The sequence below is a fragment of the Tachysurus fulvidraco genome, chromosome 26 (assembly GCF_022655615.1).
Source record: "Tachysurus fulvidraco isolate hzauxx_2018 chromosome 26, HZAU_PFXX_2.0, whole genome shotgun sequence".
NCBI lineage: Eukaryota > Metazoa > Chordata > Actinopteri > Siluriformes > Bagridae > Tachysurus > Tachysurus fulvidraco.
In genome coordinates this window covers 4,016,474-4,040,504 of record NC_062543.1, presented here as the reverse complement: position 1 = coordinate 4,040,504, position 24,031 = coordinate 4,016,474, and the positions used below count along the sequence as shown (strand labels likewise).

At 40.8% G+C, this 24,031-nt stretch overlaps 2 protein-coding genes across 12 annotated transcripts in view; one reads left to right on the top strand and one right to left on the bottom strand.

Annotated features, from left to right (window-relative positions):
* mast4 (microtubule associated serine/threonine kinase family member 4) overlaps positions 1-16,975 on the top strand; it is an 84,619-nt gene extending 67,644 nt beyond the window's left edge. For 7 of the 10 annotated variants that reach the window (XM_027143701.2, XM_047809015.1, XM_047809016.1 and 4 more), the window contains 17 exons: positions 53-114; positions 1,198-1,289; positions 1,688-1,896; positions 2,895-3,033; positions 3,223-3,355; positions 3,575-3,740; positions 3,827-3,928; positions 4,802-4,927; positions 5,579-5,691; positions 6,766-6,887; positions 7,529-7,746; positions 8,236-8,409; positions 8,778-9,004; positions 9,121-9,243; positions 10,076-10,212; positions 10,362-10,546; positions 10,652-16,975. In XM_027143701.2, the coding sequence (XP_026999502.2) occupies positions 53-114; positions 1,198-1,289; positions 1,688-1,896; positions 2,895-3,033; positions 3,223-3,355; positions 3,575-3,740; positions 3,827-3,928; positions 4,802-4,927; positions 5,579-5,691; positions 6,766-6,887; positions 7,529-7,746; positions 8,236-8,409; positions 8,778-9,004; positions 9,121-9,243; positions 10,076-10,212; positions 10,362-10,546; positions 10,652-14,238 (5,915 nt within the window). In that variant the 3' untranslated portion in view covers positions 14,239-16,975. The remainder of the gene's footprint in view (positions 1-52; positions 115-1,197; positions 1,290-1,687; positions 1,897-2,894; positions 3,034-3,222; positions 3,356-3,574; positions 3,741-3,826; positions 3,929-4,801; positions 4,928-5,578; positions 5,692-6,765; positions 6,888-7,528; positions 7,747-8,235; positions 8,410-8,777; positions 9,005-9,120; positions 9,244-10,075; positions 10,213-10,361; positions 10,547-10,651) is intronic. The other 3 variants (XM_047809022.1, XM_047809014.1, XM_047809023.1) reach the window with 1 other exon arrangement.
* A 478-nt stretch (positions 16,976-17,453) lies between these two features.
* cd180 (CD180 molecule) lies at positions 17,454-22,372 on the bottom strand. Of its 2 annotated transcripts, XM_047809024.1 has the most exons (4): positions 22,303-22,372; positions 21,053-21,296; positions 19,697-19,857; positions 17,454-19,609 (listed from the first exon to the last, which is right to left on the bottom strand). In XM_047809024.1, exons 2-4 carry the CDS (start codon positions 21,146-21,148, stop codon positions 17,878-17,880), a joined length of 1,989 nt encoding a protein of 662 aa, XP_047664980.1. In that variant the 5' UTR covers positions 21,149-21,296; positions 22,303-22,372; the 3' UTR covers positions 17,454-17,877. The 2 variants fall into 2 exon arrangements, with proteins under 2 accessions (XP_047664980.1, XP_026999516.2); XM_027143715.2 differs by lacking the exon at positions 22,303-22,372 and having other exon boundaries at positions 21,053-21,652.
* Positions 22,373-24,031: the final 1,659 nt, after the last annotated feature.

Sequence of the window (24,031 nt, the reverse complement as noted above, 5' to 3'; positions counted from 1 at the left end):
TGTTTTTTTCATTCTGTGTTTTATTGCTTTCATTTCTTTTCTCATTTTGTAGAAATTGCCCAGTTAACCAGCTACGATAGTGGGATTGCAGAAACTCCTGACACTGATGATTCTGTGAGTGTTACATTTATTGTTGTAATTTATGAAAAAGGTACTTAGCATAAAAAAAGATAGAGATAGGTACAATGAAAATTTGGTCAGATGGCAAGAGAGTAAACGTACTAGTACACACACACACACACACACACACACACACAATCACACATGTATACACATACAGTGCGCGCACACACACACACACACACACACACACAATCACACATGTATACACATACAGTGCGCACACACACACACACACACACACACACACAATCACACATGTATACACATACAGTACACACATACACAAACACACACATATAAACACACACAATCACACACGTATACACACACACACACAAACACACACACACTCACACACACATACACACACAATCACACACATACACAAACACACACATATATGAACACACACACATGCACACATACACACATAATCACACACGTATACACATACATACACAAACACACATATAAACAATCACACACATATACACACATAATCACACACGTATACACACACACTCACACACACACAATCACACACGTATACACATGCACACACACAAACACACACATATAAACACACACACTCACACACACACATACATACACAAACACACATATAAACAATCACACACGTATACACACATACACACACATAATCACACACATACATACACATATACAGTACACACACACGTATTCATTCATCTTCAATGCCTGTTTTATTCTGATAAGTTGTTATTGTGTTTAAATTACTTATCTATTTGCATTTGTTTGAAAATATTATGCTAGTTAATTGTAATAATATTCAGTATAAATCTAACAAACATCTGGGTCAAACTAGAATAAAACATAAAGCCTCCACCACCTAGTGGCCAAGCTGTAAAACAACATGCTCGCGTGTCAACATTCTCATTTAGATACTTTATTTTAAAAATGTTCTGGTTTGTGCTGAAATCTGATTACATCTGTATTTTGTTTCTTGTTTGTTTATAAAAACCCGTGTAAATGACTGTTAAAAAAACACCTGCAGTATTTTTCATGACACGCTTTTCCTGCCTTGTGTTTCAGTCCCAGAGCTTGAGTGCACCACTGCATCCTCGCCGTAAACCCTGCGAGTCTGACTTCGAAATGATCAAACTTATCAGTAATGGAGCTTACGGGTAAACCACTTTAATTTACCTTCTGTTCCTTCGTTAAACTCAGATCGTTCATTTATTTTTTTCATCCGGATTTATTATGAAAATGTCTAGCAAAAGATATTAACAGGAATTTGTATGTCTGTATGTAGAACCGGTGTGTGTGAGAATTAATGTTTTATATATATATATATATATATATATATATATATATATATATATATATATATATATATATATATATATATATATAATTTAATTTAAAAAATCTCTAAATAAAAAAAATCTTTATACAGCTCATTATTCACTGAAATGCACTTTGTTTATTTATTTATTTGTTTGTTTGTTTGTTTGTTTGTTTATTTAGAATAATAATGATATATTCAGAATATTATATCTAATAGAACATAATTGTCTCTCAGCGCTGTCTATCTGGTGCGACACAAAGAGACCAATCAGCGCTTTGCGATGAAGAAAATCAACAAGCAGAACCTGATGCTGAGGAACCAGATCCAGCAGGCGTTTGTGGAGAGGGACATCCTGACCTTCGCCGAGAACCCGTTCGTGGTCAGCATGTACTGTTCCTTTGAGACACGCAGACATCTGTGTATGGTCATGGAGTATGTGGAAGGTGAGGGATTTTATGTGTACACACTGTGAGGATGTGTGAAAGAGAAACAACAAAAAAAATACTGATGGCTGATGCAGACATGTTTGTGTGTGGATTAATGAGAGATTGTGAGAGGTTGTGACTGGCACTTCTGGAAACCCCGCCCCCTTTCCACCGTTCCATCTCTTGTCTCACCTCCATTTTCCCTCTTTGACAGATTCACTGGCTGTCTGTTAACACAAATAGAATGTTTTGAGCATGTTTTGAGTGGGTAATGCAAAATAAAATGGATCAGTATACAGTATGTTGATGTAGCTAGCAATAAACCAGCATATATTTAAAGGTGACATTTTGTCTTTCTTACTTGTACAAAATCCCGGCAAGTCGTGGCCTAATGGTTAGAGAGTCTGACTCGTAACCCTAAGGTTGTGGGTTCGACTCTCGGGCCGGCAATGCAACGACTGAGGTGCCCTTGAGCAAGGCACCGAACCCCCCAACTGCTCCCCGGGCGCCGCAGCATAAATGGATGCCCACTGCTCCGGGTGTGTGTTCACGGTGTGTGTGTGTGTGTGTGTGTGTGTTTACTGCTGTGTGTGTTCACTTTGGATGGGTTAAACACAGAGAACGAATTCTAAGTATGGGTCACCGTACTTAGCCGTATGTCACTTTCATTTGGCTTGGAATGTGTGTGTGTGTGTGTGTGTGTGTGTGTGTGTGTGTGTGTGTGTGTGTGCAGAGTTTGGACTATGTTTGTGTTTGTGTGTGTATGTGGGTTAATTGTATTTATTAGGGATGCCACAGAAATACTATAGACAGTTAATGATTTAATGAATATTGTTTGGTTAAATGGTGAAAAAGAAAAGCTGAACTTTTTTCCTTTTTTTCTTGTAAGACTTTAATATCCTTTAAAAAATGAGATAGTGGTTACCATATGACTCTGAACCGCTGGATGAATGATAAAGAAATGAGACAATGAATGAGAAATATTTTGCTACACTGAAGATGTTGCCTCTCGGCAGGTGGAGACTGTGCGACGTTGCTGAAGAACATGGGTCCTTTGCCTGTGGACATGGCCAGAATGTACTTTGCTGAGACTGTCCTTGCTTTGGAATACCTCCATAATTATGGCATCGTCCACCGAGACCTGAAACCAGACAAGTGAGTGCCTCAGACCATGTGCTGCCCTCACACTCGGCTTGATTTGACTCAGAATCTCTGCTCTGAGATGTTGTGTGTGTGTGTGTGTGTGTGTGTGTGTGTGTGTGTGTGTGTGTGTGTGTGTGTGTGTGTGTGTGGGTCTTCTCTCTATGGTGTTTATTTATACTGTGCCGTGTCGAATTGTTTCAGTTTGCTAGTCACCTCAATGGGACACATCAAGCTGACTGACTTCGGCTTGTCGAAGGTGGGCCTGATGAACATGACCACTAACCTGTATGAGGGCCACATAGAGAAGGATGCCAGAGAGTTTTCAGATAAGCAGGTATAGCTTTACTCTACGTCACATTTGTTTACATAGCACTTAGACCGTTCCGTTCCAAAACTATCGGCACTCATGTCATTTTCCTAACAATTAAAGTGTACTGAGTCCTCTCTAGAATTCATGTGTATTCTTTTTTCGGGGTGCCAATAATTCTGCACCAGCCTATGTAATTCTACTAACTTGCTTGTGTGTTATTCTATGGTGTCTGTGCTGATGTAGGTGTGTGGCACCCCTGAGTACATCGCCCCAGAGGTAATCCTGAGGCAGGGATACGGGAAGCCAGTGGATTGGTGGGCGATGGGGATCATTCTGTACGAGTTCCTGGTGGGATGTGTGCCGTTTTTTGGAGACACCCCAGAAGAACTGTTTGGTCAGGTTATAAGTGGTCAGTATCACTCTGCTCATCTGTTCTGTTATGGAGATTCAGTGCATCGAGGTGTGTGTTTTACACTTCTTACACTTTTTGTACAGATGAGATCAACTGGCCTGAAGGAGAGGACGCACCTCCGACCGATGCTCAGGAACTCATCACGCTGCTGCTCAGGCAGAACCCACTGGAGCGCCTGGGAACTGGTAGGATACTCATCGTCGTACACGGATCATGTTCTCCTCCCTCGGCAAGACGTCTGTACAGTTATTACCTAACACTTGTACGATGTACAGGTGTCAGTATATTCGACTCTGTATTTCCTTTATGTTCTGGAGAAATATAAAGAGAAGCGAAACGAGCCCTCTTCACGCTAGATCCAACCTCCTTGTGGTTGCTTGCCAAGCGTCTGCATACAAGATCCGGACAAAACCGCCGCTGAACTTCCCTCCTGCTGATTCAATCAAAACGAATTGGGACTAGCATGACATTCGGCTTGGCCTCACAGGAAATTGCATTGCATAATTTATGGCTACAAGAAAGCTATAGAGGTTGTTGTCAGAATAAAAAGCAGCGTGTGCTACACAGAACAAATTGCATTTTGGAAGAAAAAAGTGGACGTTTCATGGCTCTCCGGTGTTCCAGTGTTTCCTTTATGTGATTTCAGTACACATGCATTAATTAAAGGTTCGGTATGTGATCTTTTTTAAAAAAGGGTTCGTGTTTGTAATATTTCCTGGAGTCCAAACGCAAATTCGGACGTTTTATTAAAGTCCCCGTGGCGACATTCAAGACATTCAAGAACAAAGAGGTGTCTATTAGCAGTGTTTTGGGGTTTATATTGAAAGATATGCGCATGTCATAGAAATGAGTGCATACACAAGCATTTAAGCTGATGGGTGGAAATGTGGGCGTGTCTCGGAGTCATTATTATTCATATAGATGCGCATGTATTTGCATAATTCTACTAATTTTACTTTAAGTTACGGCTTCCTGAGTGTTTATCCCGTGTGTGTGTGTGTGTGTGTGTGTGTGTGTGTGTGTGTGTGTGTGTGTGTGTGTGTGTGTGTGTGTGTCAGCAGGTGGAGCCTATGAGGTCAAGCACCACCAGTTTTTCCACAGTCTGGACTGGAACAGTCTGCTTAGACAGAAGGCTGAATTTATACCCCAGCTTGAGTCTGAGGATGACACCAGCTACTTTGACAGTCAGTGTCTCCGTGTGTGTGTGTGTGTGTGTGTGTGTGTGTGTGTGTGTGTGTGTGTGTGTGTGTGTGTGTGTGTGTGTGTGTATACATGTTTGTGTATGTGTGTGTGCACTTACATGCATGTGTCTGGTGGTAGCTCAGTGGTTATGATGTTGGACTTCCCGATTATTAAGGTTGTGAGTTTGAATCCAAGCTCCATCAAGTTGCCAATGTCGGGCCCTTGAGCAAGGCCCTTAACCCTCAATTGCTTAGTTGTACAAATGAGAAATGTAAGTCACTCTGGATTAGGACGTCTGCCAAATTCCATAAATTTAAATGTTTCTATGTTTGTGTGTGTTTGTGCATTCATGTGCAGTATGTGTGTGTGTGTGTGTGTGTGTGTGTGTGTGTGTATTTCTGAGTCATTGATGCACAGCAGAAAATACAGAACATATCACAGTATCTACATGAACATGGACAGAGTTTTTAGTGCTCTTTAGTGTGCATGATCCTGACCTGTAATCATCATTAGATCTGATTTGTTTGTGTGTGTGTGTGTGTGTGTGTGTGTGTGTGTGTGTGTGTGTGTGTGTGTGTGTGTGTGTGTGTGTGTGTGTAACTAGAATGTGCCACAGTGATCCAGCAATAAAATTGTTCATGTTTGTTTTGCAGCCCGATCTGAAAGGTACCATCACCTGGAAACTGAGGAAGAAGAGGACACAAATGATGAAGACTTCAATGTGGAACTGCGGCAGTTTTCCTCGTCCTCCCATCGGTTTTCTAAAGTGAGCTTCCTCTCAGTCAGCAGCAGCAGCATTCAGTGCACTAATACAAGTCACTAAGCTTTTATTGACATTTCAGTCATAAGCAGCTGGTGCAGTAGACAGTAAAATAAAACCACTGTGTGGATGTTTTGGGGCAGAGGGCAGTATGGATCCGAGACTGACATCAAGTCAGTCACAAATAGTGAACAATCTAGTCTGTCTATACAGTATGCTGCATTAGATACATGTCGTGTGTGTGTGTGTGTGTGTCTGTATATATGTGTATGTGTATGCGTGTGTGTGTGTCTGTGTGTTTGTGTGCGTGTGTTTGTGTGTGTGTGCGAGTGTGTGTATGTGTACATTGTGTGTTTGTATTTGTGTGTGTGTGTGTGTCTGTGTATGCATGTGTGTGCATGTGTTTGTGTGTGTGTGCGAGTGTGTGTGTGTGTACATTGTGTGTTTGTATGTGTGTGTGTGTATATATGTGTGTGTCTGTGTATGCGTGTGTGTTTGTGTGCGTGTGTTTGTGTGTGTGTGTGCGAGTGTGTGTGTATGTGTACATTGTGTGTGTGTGAGTGTGTGTATGTGTACATTGTGTGTTTGTATGTGTGTGTGTATGCGTGTGTGCGTTTGCGTGTGTGTGTGCGAATGTGTGTGTATGTGTACATTATGTGTGTTTGCGTGTGTGTGTGTATGTGTATATGTGTGTGTATATGTATGGGTGTGTGCGTGTGTGTGTATGTGTACAGTGTGTGTGTGTATATGTGTGTGTGTGTATGTGTATGCATGTGTGCGTTGGCGTGTGTGTGTGCGAATGTGTGTGTAGGTGTACATTGTGTGTTTGTATGTGTGTGTGTGTGTTTGTATGTGTGTACAGGTATGTGTGTATGTGTATATGTGTGTGTATGTGTATGCATGTGTGTGTGTGTACTGTCTGTGTGTGTGTGTGTGTGTGTGTGTGTAATGCTGCATTTTCATTAAACACTACTTAATTACCCCACACATTTGTTGTGTTTCCTTATTCCATATTTACTACAGTGGATGACTCACAAGTCCTTTCGGTGTGCATGTTTTAAATTAAATGTCTTCCTGCAGGTATACAGCAGTCTGGATCTGTCCCGTGGGCAGCTGGAGGAAAAAGGAGAGCAAGCGGAGAAGAAGAGTGAGAGTCCCCTCACTGTCGACTCTCTCAGCTGGACTCCAGACTTCACTGAAATGTAAGCTGTACTGAGTTACCAGATTCTACAGAAAGGCTATAATTTTATATTTATTACACAGTATGCCAGAGAGCCAGTGTTTGCTTATAGAAGTGTGTGGTTATAACAGGTCATCTGTGCTGCATAGTTTGAATTTTGAAGTACTTTTTTGTGAAATAATTCAATAATTATTTGCAGTTTAATAGTTAATAATATAGGAAGAAATCCTAAAGTGCATCAGTTAATGCACTTCTTTACTCATGAGATAATAATAATAATAATAATAATAATAATAATAACACACTGTTCAGTTATCTTTTTATCGTTACCTTTAGTTTTGTTGGACGTCTGTGAAACAAGCTGGCTAATTCTATCACTTAAATTGCTAAAATAAATAAATAAATACCACAATAAATAAATAATTACAGTACTTTTATTTTATTTTTCAGCTTTTCTATATTCACTATATATTTCCTCGTTTTTTTTTTCTCTCTTATTGTCCGTACTCTGGCAAAAACATTGATAATATAAGCAGTTGTGCTTCTATCTATCTATCTATCTATCTATCTATCTATCTATCTATCTATCTATCTATCTATCTATCTATCTATCTATCTATCTATCTATCTATCTATCTATCTATCTATCTATTTTGTGGACAGACCATCGCTGTCCCACTCGTCTGACATGGAGAGCACCAGCACGGGCCGACATTCTGGACTCCTGCCCAAGTTTGCCATTTCAGCAGAGGTGGAGAGCTGCGAGAGTTCGCTGTCCTTAGACAAGGCCGGTAAAGCGTCATTCTCTGTCGGAGAGCTTCCTCAGGACGAGGCTGACGCCACCACACCCTCCAGCCCAGTCAGTAACGCCACCCTGTCAGGTACAGCCTTCAGAGTTACTTCTTCTACACCAAACATCAGCAGTGAGATTAGTTTATTAAATTATCTCATTTTCTGAAATTTAAATGATCATTTCTGTTTATTTATGAATATTCAAATTTGTCATTCAAACATTAATAGTGAGAATTGCAAATGCAGCTTTTACCGAGCGAATGTGATTTAATACGTTTTAGTAACTTTCACTCTGTGACTTTACAATTGACCTCTGTCTTATCCTCTCATTTGTAATATCGAATATATATAGAATATATAGAAAATAGAATATAGTAATAATCTAGTAATAATTATTATTTTTATTTTTTTTACATTTATCATAACAGGGCCTTAGCGAGCATTTCATTTTTTGTTCTTTGTTTAAAACGCTGTTTGGTGGATTTTTTTTTTTTGTTGTCTAAAAAATTGTCTTTCACAATATTTGACCTAATTTGGTAACTATTTAAAGTTTCTAACGCTTTTTTCTGTTTGAGAAGGCAGTTTCTCTGAACACTTGGACCAGCTGATATTACGGCCGGAGGGAGTGGACAGTCCGGACCCTACTATCAAGCCGTCCGCCGAAACCTTCAGCCATTTGACTTCCCCAAGGCCAAAGACCAGTATCCCTAAATCATCGTCCACCAGCGCTCTGTCTCTTATGATTCCTGCAGGTGTGTGTGCATGCATGCGTGTGTGCGTGTGTGTGTCTATTCTCTTGTGTGTGTGTCTGTGTGTATGTGTATAGCAGGACAGAGCAACAAAAAAATATCAGTGTGTGTCTGCATGAACAAGAACAACGTTATTCACATGATCCTGATCCGTCATCATCTTGATCTAGATCTGTTGTTTTGTTTGTATATTTAAGGGGTTTGTATTTGTCTTTGAATTTCTCTTGCCTTATCTCCAGCTCTATTTTGTGAAATAGCTCTCAACTGGATGCGGATAGAAAGCTCGATGTGTCCTTACCGGAGTTTGATGAGTGTTTAATCGTAGTGTTTAATTGCAAATTCACACCAATGCATTTTTATTCTTCCTGCAGATGTTTTCGGCACGTCTCCGCTGGCCAGTCCCATGTCTCCACACTCGCTGTCATCAAACCCCTCCTCCAGAGACTCCTCACCTAGCCGAGACTCCTCGCTCTCTGCTGCCACCTCACGACAGCCAATCATCATTCACAGTTCAGGGAAGAAGTTTGGCTTCACGCTGCGAGCGATTAGAGTCTACGCTTGCGACAGCGATGTCTATACTGTCTATCACATGGTCTGGGTAAGGGCTTATTAAGCTAGTATAATAATCAGAACGGTTCAGTATTAGACTTACTTGTTTTTACTGTACATACAACCACATTGTGCTTCTTTGCTTCTTTTCTGTTAATACTACAGAACGTGGAAGACAACGGACCCGCTCAGAAGGCCGGACTCAAGGCTGGAGACTTGATCACTCATGTCAATGGGGAGACGGTCCATGGACTGGTCCACACTGAGGTGGTGGAACTGTTGCTGAAGGTGAGAAGACTGTCCTCATGACAGTCACATTTTATATTAAAACTAATGGTTGTGTAAGTCAGCCGAACCCACGTGGTGTATAAGTGTGTGTGTTGTGTGACTTCTGTCAGTCCTGTCCATCCCATGTTACATGCCGGGTTCAGCTAGCATGCTCTCTATTCACAGCTAATGCTCCAACATGCCCCTGCTTTCACAACATAGCTACAGTACTTAGTTCTGACATTTTTTTTTTATTTAATGACAACCAAAACCCTTATATTCCCTTATAAACCCTTATACTATTTCACTCTTTGGTTGGTTACAAATTTGCAGTGTTAAAGTTCAAAACTAAACAATATTACTAGCGACTGGTAGCTTTGCCTTTGCCAAACCTTTTGCAGTCACTTTTCACCTTCTGCAGTTACTCAGGGGGAAAAATTCAATACTACTGGGCTCCTCTACATCCCACGTTCACTGACCATTCATTTCCTATATTATGATTTATATGTTGGGGGAATTGGGCCAACTGGGTTCATTACAAAATGTTACACAAGGGTACAAATGGAAATAATGCAGTCAGGGTCTGCAGGAGCAGGCAGGCGTCCGAGTAAAACATTTTAGTGAGGTTCATGCTGAGGAAATTTGACTCGCTTTCTGTTTAATATACCAAAATCCTAAATCTTTAGTACAACAGTTGCTTCTTTTGATTCTCTTTTGCATTTTGTTTTTATTTTCTGTCTCAAATCATTTAAAATAAGAGTGGTTTATTACAGTATGTCGGTTTCTACACAGTTGACGACGCTCACATACAGTACGTCCATTTAATAAAGTAAAACTATATGTTTTTTTATAGAGTGGAAGCAAGGTTGCCATATCCACGACTCCGTTTGAGAATACCTCGATCAAAACTGGTCCCGCTAGAAGGAATAGTTATCGAAGCAAAATGATAAGGAGAACCAAGAAGCCCAAGAAGGAGAAAACACAAGAAAGGTGTGACTTTTCCTTTTGAAAATTGAATAATGTGTAAATGTAATGCTATGTTATGTTATATATTCTGTTGTAATCATCTTGTTTAAGTTGTCCGTGGCGATGTTTGCCGTTCAAAAACAATTTTTTAAGTTGTTTTTTTTCCTTACTAGACGACGGTCGGTATTCAGACGCTTTGCCATGCAGCCCTCGCCACTCCTCCACACCAGCCGCAGCTTTACCTCCTTAAACCGATCACTGTCTTCTGGGGAGAGTCTGCCAGGATCCCCCACACACAGCCTGTCTCCTCACTCCCCCACTACCTCCTTCCGGCCCACACCGGACTTCAACCAATCAGGTCAGACTTTTCACGTACTTTTTTGGACTACCTATTACTGCGCTGGTTTGTTTCTAAGATGCTTTTTTGTTCGTACAACAATGTGACTTGTGATCTCATTTCTAGGTGGCACATCTTCTCAAAGCAGTTCTCCAAGCTCTAGCGCACCAAATTCCCCCGCTGGCTCTGGCCATGTTCGTCCTAACACTTTGCACGGTTTGGGCCCCAAGTTGCCTGGGCAGCGGCTTCGTCAGAGCCGCCGGAAATCAGCAGGGAGCATCCCACTCTCCCCACTGGCTCGAACACCTTCCCCAACCCCTCAGCCCACCTCCCCTCAGCGATCTCCTTCCCCTTTGCTTACTCACTCAGTGGGAAGCTCTAAAACTACTCAGACCTTCTCAGCCAAGATGCACTCGCCCCCTACAATTGTCAGGCACATGGTGCGACCCAAAAGTGCCGAACCCCCGCGGTCCCCACTTCTTAAGAGGGTTCAGTCGGAGGAAAAGCTCTCGCCATCCTACACGGGTGACAAAAAGCACCTCTGCTCTCGGAAACACAGCCTGGAGGTGACCCAAGAGGAAGTACAGGATGGGGTTGCATCTGGAGGAGAGCACACACTTCAGAGTGTGGACGAGAGCTCCTGTGAACTTCCCGCCATCACCCGGGTCAGACCTGCCGAGCAGGGCTGCCTGAAACGGCCTGCGACTCGTAAGGTCGGTCGACAGGAAATGACGGAGGATCTTGATAAGGAGAAATTAAAGGCCAAAGTGGTAGCAAAAAGACAGGACTGGCACGAGAGACGTGAATCTCTGCAAAAGCAAGATGCTATTCAAGAGGCAGAATCTACCCAAATCACTGGTGGATGTTGTCCTGTTGATATCAAAGCTGCCAATGCTACAGTAAAAGATGTTTTTTATAAAAAACTAAACACAAGAGTATGTGAAAGCACCGTAGACTGTATGCCCAGCACTGGGGACTCTGCCTCAGTCTTTAATGAGGGTATAAGATCAGCCCCAACCCAGTCAGACCGACAGCTGGCCTGGCAGATTAAAGAGGGCAGTAAACCAGACAGGCTTGATTTCAAAGCTCCCAATATGGAATTTGCTCGAAAAAGGCAGTCGTTTGAGGAGCGCGAGGACTGTATGTGTCGAATCTCCTCTGGTGTTCATGAAAGCCTTCATTTTAATACCACTAGGTCCAAAAGTCTCCAGCTGGATTCTGCTGGAATCACCACTTCTGGAATTAACACAGACTCCTTGAGCCCTAAGCTATTCAGTGGGCGAGGGGAGAGTGCCGTGGAGAAGCTTCAAATTATCTCGTCCACCGAGGGCTCCATCAGAAAGACTTCATCAGAGTACAAATTAGAGGCACGACTCGTGTCTTCTTTGAAACCACTGAAGGGCACATTGGACATAGGACTTCTCTCAGGACCTAGGATCTCCAAAACTGATACATGTCTCTCTAAAATAGCCAGCAGCCAAGCCGATAGTGGTGGTCTGGCAGGAGCCATGCAAAACCAGAGTGAAAAACAGCCTCAGATCCAAACAAATAAACAGACACAGACGGTCACAGACATGGAAAGTCTTTGTACTTTGAGCAGCAAAACTGCAGGAAAAGAGGAACCCACATGTAATAGAGATAGTGTTATCGGTTCAGTTAGCCATGAAGGCACTCATGACAAAAATACACAGGCTGAACTAATCAAGTTACAGGCCATATCCAGTAAAATGGAGCGAAAAGATTTGTCAGCAGGTGGAAAAACAGAGAGTAAGTTCAAAACAGTTCAGGAGATGAGGCCTGCTCGACACAGTACTCATTTTGCTTGTGGGAAAACACCCTCGATAAGGGAGGTCAGCAATGAAGACCAAGATGATGAGATGGAAAATCCAGAGGAAAAACCTACCCTGCAAAACAACACCGTAGAAACAAATAAACTAGTGACCCATGACCAGGTCGTCAAGCCAGACCCATCGGTACCCTCAGGCGTCTGTAGTGTTGACAAAGATAAAGATATGATTGAGATCCTTGTCGGTTCACAGAACTTACAGCAGGCTGTTGTACATAACAGGCAAATAACCGTGGAGAAAAATAGGGAAGTGAATACTCTGGGCTTAACTGTGGTTCCACAGGAGGTTCATGAAACTAAAACGGTCAGAGATGATGTGACAGAAGCTCGGGGCTCAACAACGGTGCAGACTTTGCCTCCAAAACCAGAAGTAGCAGTTAGCGTGCAAAAGTCAGAATCGGATACAAAAGGTGGGATCGGGACGAGCGATGAGAAGAAACCGCAAAACACGGCTCAGAACTTACATAATATTTCTGAGAGGATACATGAACAGACCACGGCAAGTCGCACAACGGCGTTACACGTGAAATCAGATCAGGTTCCCTCACAGGGTATAGTAAAAGAAAAAGGATCTGTTCCACAAAGTTCAACTTTAACCGTTTCACCAGCACCAGATAGTACGTTGACTCCAGATCCACCTCTTCAAAACAAACAGGATAAAACCAACGCATCTCCCAACGCAGGTACTCCTTTTAAGACCACTTCTGCAGTGGCTCCCCAGTCACCACAATCCGTACACAAAAGCCCACAGTCGTCTGTTGACGGCAAATCAGACAGCACTGCAATTAAACAGTCTTTGCAAATATCGTCAAAAACACTAACCGGCGCTGTCTCCGGAAACAGACAGAAAAGTCCAGATTCTATCTCCAAAACAGATGACGGTGTCAAAACACAAAACATTGGTGTGGAACATGGAAAAAGGTACAGTTCTCAATGTCAAGAGACATGTGAAGTCAAAACTCAGATCAAGGATAAGGATCATAAGACTTGGATGGTTCCAAAAGGGTCGAGTGACGAGTACAAACCTAAAGCATCTAAAGATAAAACGGCCCAATACACAGCGGTTTTGAAAGAGAATGTAAAATGCACTTTGCCAAACGAGACCCGCAGTACCGCAGAGGGAAAAAACGGCAGCATAAAGTGTGCAACACATAAAGTCTTAGCTACTCCTCAGATGCTCCCCGGAAACAGGTCAAATCAGGATTCCGGTGTCCAAGGGATCGAAAAAACTAGCAATACCGTGCAAGATCAGTCAGCAAACATGCTCGAGGAAAAGTTGCAAGTCAAGAATACTCCAGATGTAGCCAGTCAGAAGATCACCAAGCCAGTGATTGATGTTTGCAAGAAGGAGGTGGTTCCCGCACCAAAAAAACAACCACAGTCGTCAGGTACGAGTTCCACCTTAAAGCAAAGCCTGTCAAATTCCAAAAACAAAGCCAAGTCGGAACCGTCTCCTGTTACACACCAGAGTATGAAAGCTACCGAAGAAAGAGGAACACAAGAAAGCAAAGCACCAGAGCAGATCGTCAGAGACGACTCAGATCTAAAACCAAAGGAGCAAAGAGTGTTCACGGTTCCGACACCGAAAACCCAACCCCAGAGGGAGAGCTTGCCTCTGACAGGCCCTCAAGTCGGTTCTGTACCTGTACCTACGGTTAAGGTTCACACACCATGCGGACCTCCTACAGGCAAGGGTACTGGGGCTACGGTGGAGATCTCAAAGTCATTCGAGTCCTCGCAGAAAGTAAACCGTAAAGACTCTCAGAAATCCACAGCATTGGCAAAGGATGGTGCAGCACCAGAAAAAGATCCATCTCGTGCCAAGCAGTCCAAAGAGCTGCCCAGAGGTTCGAATAATAAAATGTGACAATGGGGATATATCGATGGTTGCCAAATCACTTTCTGTAAGGAAGACTGCAAGGCAATCGTTTCTTTTTCTTTTCTTTTCATGTACGTATTGTGTATTAGCACCTTCCGTTCTGAGGACCGATGAAGCTGTTACTTCAGTGTTTCGTGAAGGGCAAGAAGCAATGAGCGCTGGTGTGTGTGTGCGCTAGTGTGTGTGTGTGTGTGCTAGTCTATCGTCTGTTTCTGAAAAAAATCCTAGGGTCGAATGTACCTGATTTGCTGCTGATTTTGTCAATTTGTAGTTTCATGCATCATGAGAAAAGAGGTCATGAGGCGTATAGAAATGATGTGTGCAATCCATTTGACATCGAGGGAATCGATGCCTTTTGAGTCGTAAATGAACCGTGCCAATTTAGATTGTACCAAACAAGAACTCGTGGTGTTCAGGAGTCGTCAGAATCGCACCGAATCGAGATGTACATGAAATATCGCAGGCATCACTCCATCCATATGGAGGTTAAAGTGAATCGCGACGGTTTTGTTCACAGTTTTTAGACAAGGTATTTGTAGCAACGGTGCCGAACTCTCAGCAAACACTCTTCATGCCGATAAAAGATACCACCGACGTCATTTTTTTCCGTCTCATCGGTGTTCTTCTCGTTCTCGTTTGCTTTGACCTACTTAAAGGCAAAGTTTGTTTTGGGCCGAGGGAACGCACGCTTATCCCGTGCTTCTCACCTAGAACTATTTTATAATGGAATCATCTTAGGGTTCTGGTTTCATATCTAGTGGAAGGGGCCTTAGAGTATTTTTGGGCTGTCCAGCTTGCTGTTCTTAGCAGGTTGTGTCAAAATTCACATTCCTTTCACATGCATTTACTAAATACTCATTTTTATGCAACGTACTGTACATAAAGCAATGTTAATCGTACAAAAGCCGATCCGTCGGATCGGGACTTTTGATTCTTCTGAATATGAGTGTTGTGTGTTTTATATGTATATATTTTGCTATGTCATCTATGTTTGTATACCGTAACGTTTGTCGCTCAGCAAAGTTTTCACGACGCCATCCGAAATAAGCTAGTTGGGAAACATAGAAAATAAGGCAAGATCTCGGCTTCTGATGCGATCTATACTTGAAATCACACAGGCACTAAAAGCAGTAATCGCACTCTTAAGCAGATGTCCTCTGATCGTTGCTGATGAACTAAAAGACAAAACAGAGGAATGTTAAATAGTGCAAAAGCTCTATTTTTTATTTATAAAAAAAAATAAAATAAAAAAAAAGATATAAATGTTAAAAAGTTTGCATCATTGTGTATTATGATTGGGATTATTTCCCCCGGTTTTCAGCACATTTTTCACTTATAGATTTTAGGGCTTTTTTTTTTTTTGGCCACCTATCGATGGAAACCGGATCACTGGGTTTAAACGTTGGCCACGTTTATGATCGGTCAGGTGGATTTTCACATCGCAGTCGCGTTCAGCTAGTGTTCATGTGTCCTGTCTCGTTTATTGCCCAGCAGTTTAGTCGAGTCAGTTCAGTCGAGTCAGATGTATAATACTTATAAAAGTGGGACGTGTGATAATAATCTAGTGTCTTTGCACTGTCCGTTAGCTGTACCTTTAAATCATGACTGAAAAATAATGTGGAATTCATTTGTTTAAACGTGACCGTAACGTACAGTATGTATCGTCTCCGAGTCACCCAAGTCATTTTTGTAACACATACACGGTAATGACGTTTAAATAAGATGCTATTTGCTCGTGTGTGTGTGTGTGTGTGTATGTGTGTGTGACAGAGAGATATGTGCTCTGATATGACTACAGTAATCAGTCCTTTATGTCATATAAAATTAACAGGTTATTTTAGTGACTTTGCCGTAATCTGTAATATTAAAGTAATCTTCTAGTTACCTGTAGATCAAGACAAGTATACGATGCTTCGGAGCGCTGAATGTAAATCACATAACGATAAAGCGTTCAACGATAAGACGAACGAAATTGAGAGATTTTAAGCGGTATTAGAAGAAAAAAAAAATCAAATCTAAAACGTCTTCATGAAGCTTTGCAAATGTAACGTTTGAAGCCCGAGGAGATAAAAACGCACCTTTTCTTTAACGATACGTTGCATTTGGAAAAAAAAAAAAAAGAAAGATCTCGAATAAGGAAGAACAAGACCATTAATGTAATGTGAATGTTTAATAGGGCATCAACATGTTAAATGTTTAATGGATGGGTTGTCTTTCAGTCCCCATGCCTTTTTATCCAGACGACCGATGTAAAATCCTTAACGAAGCACATTTCTTTGTTTACAGCGAATTCCTGGATGTATATTTTGAATATTGTGTTATTATTCATTTTGCCAAATCTGTGTTCCATATATGTCAAAGGACATTGCGACGGTAGTGTTTGCATGGCGTCTCTCTCCAGCAGGTCGTGCAGTGTAAGATTGTCCGTCTACGGTATAGACAAATCTATCCGTCGTGAATCTGTCGGGTCTTAAACGTCCCCGAAATCTTTTCCGGAAGTTTCCTTTTTCCGTCATCCATTCTGTGAAGCTAGTGTCCGTGTAAACGGCCCTGCTTCATCGTCTATATCATCGTCTGTCTAAATCTGTGCAATAAGAGATGTGGTTTTGAGTTTTTGTATTTCACCCAATGGAAGCTCTATGGATGTCATAGATGTTGTATTCTATACAAATATTTATACTTCTAAAAATTGTATAATTCTGAAAATAAAAAGGCATGACATTAACGCCTCCTGTTTTTCTTGCTAACGCTAATTACCGCTCATTTCAAAATATACGTACTGTAAATGGCATGTTTTCAGCTCTTTATCATTTATAATCCCTCAAAGTATTTCTCCGTCTCTCCGAAAATAAAAGTCAGCCTCGTTTGTTCACACGATGCGGATTTCATTCCCGATTAGAATCACAATGCATCTTCGGGATCGTATTTATTTTTACTGAAGCTGTTGTCTTCCGTTTAGTAAAAAAAAAAATGTTTGATTTGACATTTATTTATTTATTCTATAATAAACAAAAAATATTTTAACAACGGTTTACTGAAAGGATACAAATATACAGATAGACCCATGTATACCATGTGTATAGACCAGAGTGACATAACAGACTCTTAGCGTGTTTATCAGGAGCAAAATTTGGAAAGGATTTAAAATATATATATATATTTTTTTTAATTACTGTATGTTCCAAAGTAAACAACGCCAAAATCTAACTTCGCCATTGTATCGATATTATTTTTATTTATTTTTATTTTTTATTTTATTCTGGGCTTATGTGAGTATAATTTCAGTCAAAACATGCACTAGCAAGCTAGCTAATATAACGAAGTATAATTTTGCACAAAAAAAAACAAACAAACTATAAACTATTAAATTAACAGGTCATGTTAATTAGCTAATGTGTCACGTAAATGAACTAAAAGCTAAAAGCTAGCTAGTGTAAGCATCATTTTGCTAAAAACAAGTGCTAGTAAACTAATATCATATGCTATATGCTAATGTAAGTCTAAGTATTATTTTATTAGATTAACAACAGGTACATGTAAGCAAGGCAATATATATATATATTACAATAAAATTTCCATCAGTGTTCTAACATTATGACCGACTATATAGTAAGCACCATATTTTTCCTACAATACTGAGTAGGATCTGTATCGTGTGTGAATTTTCTTTCCGATATATAACAGAGCAGTCAGAATCACGATGGCTACTGCAGTCCCGACGGCGATCCCTAAGCCTCCGTTTGAAAAGACGCATTGAAGATCCACGTCTATAAGCTTCTCGTTTGTAGCATCACACAATGTCTTTTCGATGTGTTTCATTTTGCTAACGTTGTCTTTAACCCAGATTATAAACTGATAATTAGTACAATCGCAGGCCAGCGGGTTGGAGCTCAGATCGACACGACTGCTCGACCCCAAGTCCTCAACCGTTCTAACGTCCACTAAGGTAATTTTATTACTGGCGAAGTCGAGCTGAAGCTCATTCAGCGAGTAGAAATCTACAAGGCCAAGTTTAACGAGCTGGTTTTCACTGAGATCTAGAGTTTTAAGATGTGCAAGATCTTTAAAGACATTTCCACCGATTTCTGTGATGCCACATGAAGAGAGAACCAGGTTCTCCAGAAGAGGAACGTAATCGAAGTTGTTTGTTTTTGTAAGAATGCCACCTTGTATTGTATTCCCCTTTAGGTTCAGCAGTCGTAGCTGGCTCAGGCCTTTCAGAATATGATCATGCTCCAGCAGATTTAAGTTTGAGAACGAGAGATTAAGAGTTTGAAGATTTTCTAGGTTGGTAAACGGAGAGCTGCTGTTGAGAAGATATTGGGTGTGTGCGAAGTCGAGATGCTGCAGGTTTGGAGTGGCGTTAAATGGCAGCGGTTCCCACTTTATGGGGAAATTATAGCTGAGATTTAGGAATTTTAGCTCTCTGAGACCAGTCAGTTGTTTGTTACAACAAAAATCTCCCGTAGTCAAGCTACTGTGGCTAAGTTGTAGCTCTTCCAGATGGGACAGGGGTTCCAAACAGTTTTCTTGGAACTTAAGAGCTTTTTGGTTTCCGCTCACAGATAAATGCGTCAACATGGGAAATTTTTCAGCATTAATGTGGCACAAGTTATTAAACGAATTCTGATCCAGGACCAGGTGAGACAGCATGGACATGTTGGACGAGCTGTATGGAAGTGTTGAAAGGTGTGCTCGGGTAAAATCGATCTTCTGAACTCCTGAGAAACAGCTAAAGCTTGTGTTTGTGAGATAGAAATGTTGCAGCTGAAAATTGACATCAACCACCGCTATGTTACAGAAAGACTGAAGCTCGGTGACGTAGCTGTTTTTGCTGTCCTCGTAGACCCCTAAGTAAAGCTTGTTTGTTTTCACTCCCTCTAACCCCTTCAGCAGTACAGACATGTTCATTTTGTTCAAGCAGCCACTTAAATCCAAGCTGTCCATGTCCAAGTTCTGAAAAGCCTTCGCTTCGATGTCAACCAGATCGTTTCCCTTGAAGCTGATCTCCAGCCTGCTTGTTCTCTGAAGTTTCTCTATGTCAGATAATTTTAACTTCTCAATCTCATTCATATCTAGAAAAAGCCTCTTCATTTGTTGCAAAGGAAGATCTTCCAGACCGTCTAAGCCCTGAATGTCGCTTCCTCTAAGATCCAAAGTCTCCAATAATTCAAGATGAGCGATCGGGATGTCTTTGAGGCTGCGTATCATTGACCCAGCCAGCCCGAGGTATTTTAGGGCAAACTGTCCTGAGAAAGCTCTGTCTGATATGAAGTTCAGTGGGTTTGCTACCAAAATAAGAGTCTCGAGGTCAAGGTTGTATTTAAAGACGTTCTCGTAGACGAAACTGATGCTGCACCTGTGAGAATAAAAATGAGAGAATTTGTCGAGTCTTAATCTAAACTTTATGAGTCTGAGGGAAGATTTTTGGAAGATTTCATCTAACCTTGTCAAATCCAGTGAAACCAGACTCCTCAATCGCTGGAAGGTTGAGTTGTATAGCATTGGGAGGTAGTTGAAACTGAAATCAAGAGTTTTGATGGAGTCGGGGATGTCGTCTGGTAAAAGGTGCAGGTCCAAACCGCTGCAGTCAGAACCGTCGGCAGTCTAAGGAACGGACAAAACAGACCATTCATTCAACTTCTCTGGTCACGGGGAGCCTGTGCCTATCTCAGGCGTCATCGGGCATCGAGACAGGATACACCCTGGACGGAGTGCCAACCCATCACAGGGCACACACACACACACACACACACACAATACGGACAATTTCTCAGAGATGCCAATCAACCTACCATGCATGTCTTTGGACTGGGGGAGGAAACCGGAGTACCCGGAGGAAACCCCCGAGGCACGGGGAGAACATGCAAACTCCACACACACAAGGCAGAGGCGGGAATCGAACCCCCAACCCTGGAGGTGTGAGGCGAACGTGCTAACCACTAAGCCGCCGTGCCCCCCTCCAAAACGGACCATTTTTCATCAAAGTGTAAAAGAACAATATACAAGTTTATTATAAGTATACTCATAAATACTTGGGCAGTAAATCATAAGCTCATTACAAATAACCTTCTGCCCATCCATCCTTTTTCTGTAGCACTTATTCTACACAGGGTCATGGGATCCCTGGCGTCTAGGCCAGGTGACTTGGGGGCACAATGTGGGGGTCACACTGGGCATGGTGGAGACTTATTCCAGGGCACATTAGGGATGCCAGACGATTTAAAATCCCAGTTAGCCTTCAACACGTGTCATTGGACTGATGGAGAAACTGCAGTAAACAGAGAAAATCCCCAAAGCACGTGGAGAAAATGCCCCATAAGCCAATTTTCAATCCAAGCCAAGTGTTCAAATGTGTTGGGAACATTTTCCTTTCAATGCGCTTTCAAATGAAAGTTCCCAAAATGTGAGTGTAAAAAAAAAAGGAAACCTGTCCGTGCTTTTATATCTAGACGGAACCTATTATACTCCCAAGAATATACGAATAATAATATAAAAACATTAAATATTTATTTATTTATTTATTTATGATATAATAAGAAGAATGATATACAATTTTTTTTAATAATTTTTTTATTTTGCAAATAATAAAGTTATTTTGGATATTGTGGTTAATGTTAAGGCTACATTTAAGTTTAGAGATAAATAACCTAATGAATTTTAATAAATATAAATAAATATGCCAAAGAAATCTCCTCACAATATAAGTTTTTGTGTGTGTGTGTGTGTGTGTGTGTGTGTGTTTTCACCAGCAAATTAGATTTCTGAGATCAGCAGCGTAAACAAGACAGTACAGGATTACCTTCATGCATTGTTTCTTCATCCATGGTATCGTCTCAGTGCAGGACATGCAGTAAATCCCAATCCCGAGGCAGATGTGTAATGCTCTGTCCATCATGTAGCACACACTAACAGCTGTAGTAACAGACACTCGCCTTCATTCTGTTCACAAACTCTTTTTTTTTTTTAACTGAGACAAAATGCAGAACCAGAAACTGCCACTGTTCCCATTCAGGATCAACCAGCTTCCCTCAGTGTGCCACATTCTGTCTCACCAGACACACACACACACACACACACACACACACACACACACACACACACACACACACACACACACACACACACACACACACACACACACACACACACACACACACACACACACACACACACACACACACACACACAAGAGAGAAGTTTATTGTTTGGATGTTTTAAAGCAGAATTAGGAAGGAGGAAACATCATTAGTGTCACTTCTGAAAATTAAATGGTTAAGATTGAATTGAATGAGCTAGTGTGACAAGAGTGACATACTGTCTGATACACAATACACACACACTCTCTCTCTCTCTTACTCACTCTCTCTCCCTCTCTCTCTCTTACTCACTCTCCCTCTCTCTCTCTTGCTCTCTCTCTCTCTCTCTCTCTCTCTCTTGCTCTCTCTCTTACACTCTCTCTCACACACACACTCTCTCTCTTACTCTTTCTTACTCTCTCTCTCACACACACACACTCTCTCTCTCTCACTCTCTCTCTCTCACACACACACTCTCTCTCTCTCTCTTACTCACTCTCCCTCTCTCTCTCTTACTCACTCTCCCTCTCTCTCTCTTGCTCTCTCTCTCTCTCTCTCTCTCTCTCTCTCTCTCTCTCTCTCTCTCTCTCTTGCTCTCTCTCTTACACTCTCTCTCACACACACACTCTCTCTTACTCTTTCTTACTCTCTCTCTCACACACACACACTCTCTCTCTCACTCTCTCTCTCACACACACACACTCTCTCTCTTTCTTACTTACTCTCTTTCTCTCTCACACACACACTCTCTCTCTCTTTCTTACTCACTCTCTTACTCTCTCTCTCTCTCTCTCTCTCACTCACACACACACTGTATGTGTGCTTGTCTGTGTTTGTGTGTGAGAGAGGGAAATTGTGTGTGTGTGTGTGTGTGTGTGTGTGTGTGTGTGTGTGTGTGTGTGTGTGTGTGTGTGTGTGAGTGAGTGAGTGAGAGAGTGAGTGTGTATGTGTGTGTGTGTGTTAGAGGCCTCACGTGTTGCTCTGCTGTACACCAGACTACCAACAGGGGGCAGGATTGTATCGTGTCTTTCCTCTCATCCTGCTGTCCTTCCTGTGAGCAGAGAGCAGAGTCTCAGTCACACATTTCTTTCAGCTGACAGATCAAATTTCCAGTCGTGATCTTTTACATATGAATAAAGTGAAACTTTTCAGTTAGATGGAGAATGTTCAGTGGAGCATGTTCGCCTGAGTGAAAAGATTAATAGGGAGAATGTGAGCTGAGAGCTAACAGCTTTATGTAATAACAAGAGCTGAGTTAATGTCTGTGAGTGATGTAGTGTGTAGACACTCCATTAATAACCGGATGTAAATAGAGCTTCACATATTTGCATTCAAATGGTTTTCTCTACAATGTGTGTGCATTTTTGTTTGATTTATACACACTTAGATTAAGTCTATTTATACATTTACACAAATGTGTGTGTTTCTCCAAAAGAGAAAAAAGGACAGAGTTAGAGGTATACAAGGGGGAAAAAAATAAACCTGCTCTGTACACAAATGCAACCTGGACACTGTAGTTGTATAGATTATAAGGCTGATGTATTGATTTAGAAATCCATCAATGCAACAGGAACAATTTATTTTCACACAAACACTGTGTCAGGCTTAAGTTGCCGTCATTGAACCTTTAGAACACAATGTTTTAATCGATCAAAAAATGGAACCCAGACTCAAAGGACGGGGCAAGAACCCTGAGTTCTGAGAGTAAAGGGGCATCTGAAGGCCGAGAGTTCCCCACATCCCCTTATAAGTTCCTTATTATACACGTTATTGTTTAGTCTTGTAAATTTTATACCATTGTTTAAGGTACACACATTTTCCCCCACATTTCTTCTCATTTTTATCCCCATTTGATTACCTTTATTGTTATATTCATGTTATATTCATGTTATATTTTAAATGCTTTCTTTCTCTATTATAAATGTTTATTATTATTATTATTATTATTATTATTATTATTATTATTATTATATTGTTACTTAATTACATAATCACTTCTTTAATTAATGAATGTATTTAAATTCTACATTATAAAAATAATACATTTATTATTTCAAATATAATTTTTTACAAACATCATAGCAATTCTTCCTCTTCCTCTTCTTCTTCTTCTTCTTCTTATTTTGTTGTTGTTGTTGTTAATAATAATAATAATAATAATAATAATAATAATAATGCATTGTTACATAATTGCTTATTTAATTAATGGATATATTTTTAATTATGATTATTACATCTATTTATTAATATATTAATTGATATAAATTAATTCTTACAAAAATATTTTTATTAACAATGTTTTTTTACAAACTGTAGCATTTATTATTATTATTATTATTATTATTATTATTATTGTTGTTGTTGTTGTTATTATTGTTGTTGTTGTTGTTGTTATTATTATTACAGTGCTATACCTGGAACACCCCTAGATGAGAGAGCCTCATCTTGTGAGCATGTGAGACTTTCTATTACTGAATTAGGAACGAAGACAATTTACCATAATGGAAGGCAGAAAAGAAAGAGAAAACAAGAAGAAGAAAAGAAGAGAAGAGGAAACAGAACTGCAGTGAGTGATGGAGATAATGACATAACGAATCTGTAGGATAGACGATAACTTATTTTGCTGATATTGTTTTGATCTGATTGGTTAAAACACTTTAGTGAAGGTATTCTGAGGTAATTTAGCATAGTAAACTAGCACT

What these genes read in the sequence shown, in the direction of transcription:
- cd180 (XM_047809024.1), bottom strand. Translation starts at nt 21,148, where the DNA reads ATGATGGACAGAGCATTACACATCTGCCTCGGGATTGGGATTTACTGC. An exon ending in TGAAGAAACAATGCATGAAG is followed by an intron (nt 19,858 to 21,052) that starts GTAATCCTGTAC and finishes TCCGTTCCTTAG; the next exon opens with ACTGCCGACGGTTCTGACTG. An exon ending in GTTTCACTGGATTTGACAAG is followed by an intron (nt 19,610 to 19,696) that starts GTTAGATGAAAT and finishes TTATTCTCACAG; the next exon opens with GTGCAGCATCAGTTTCGTCT.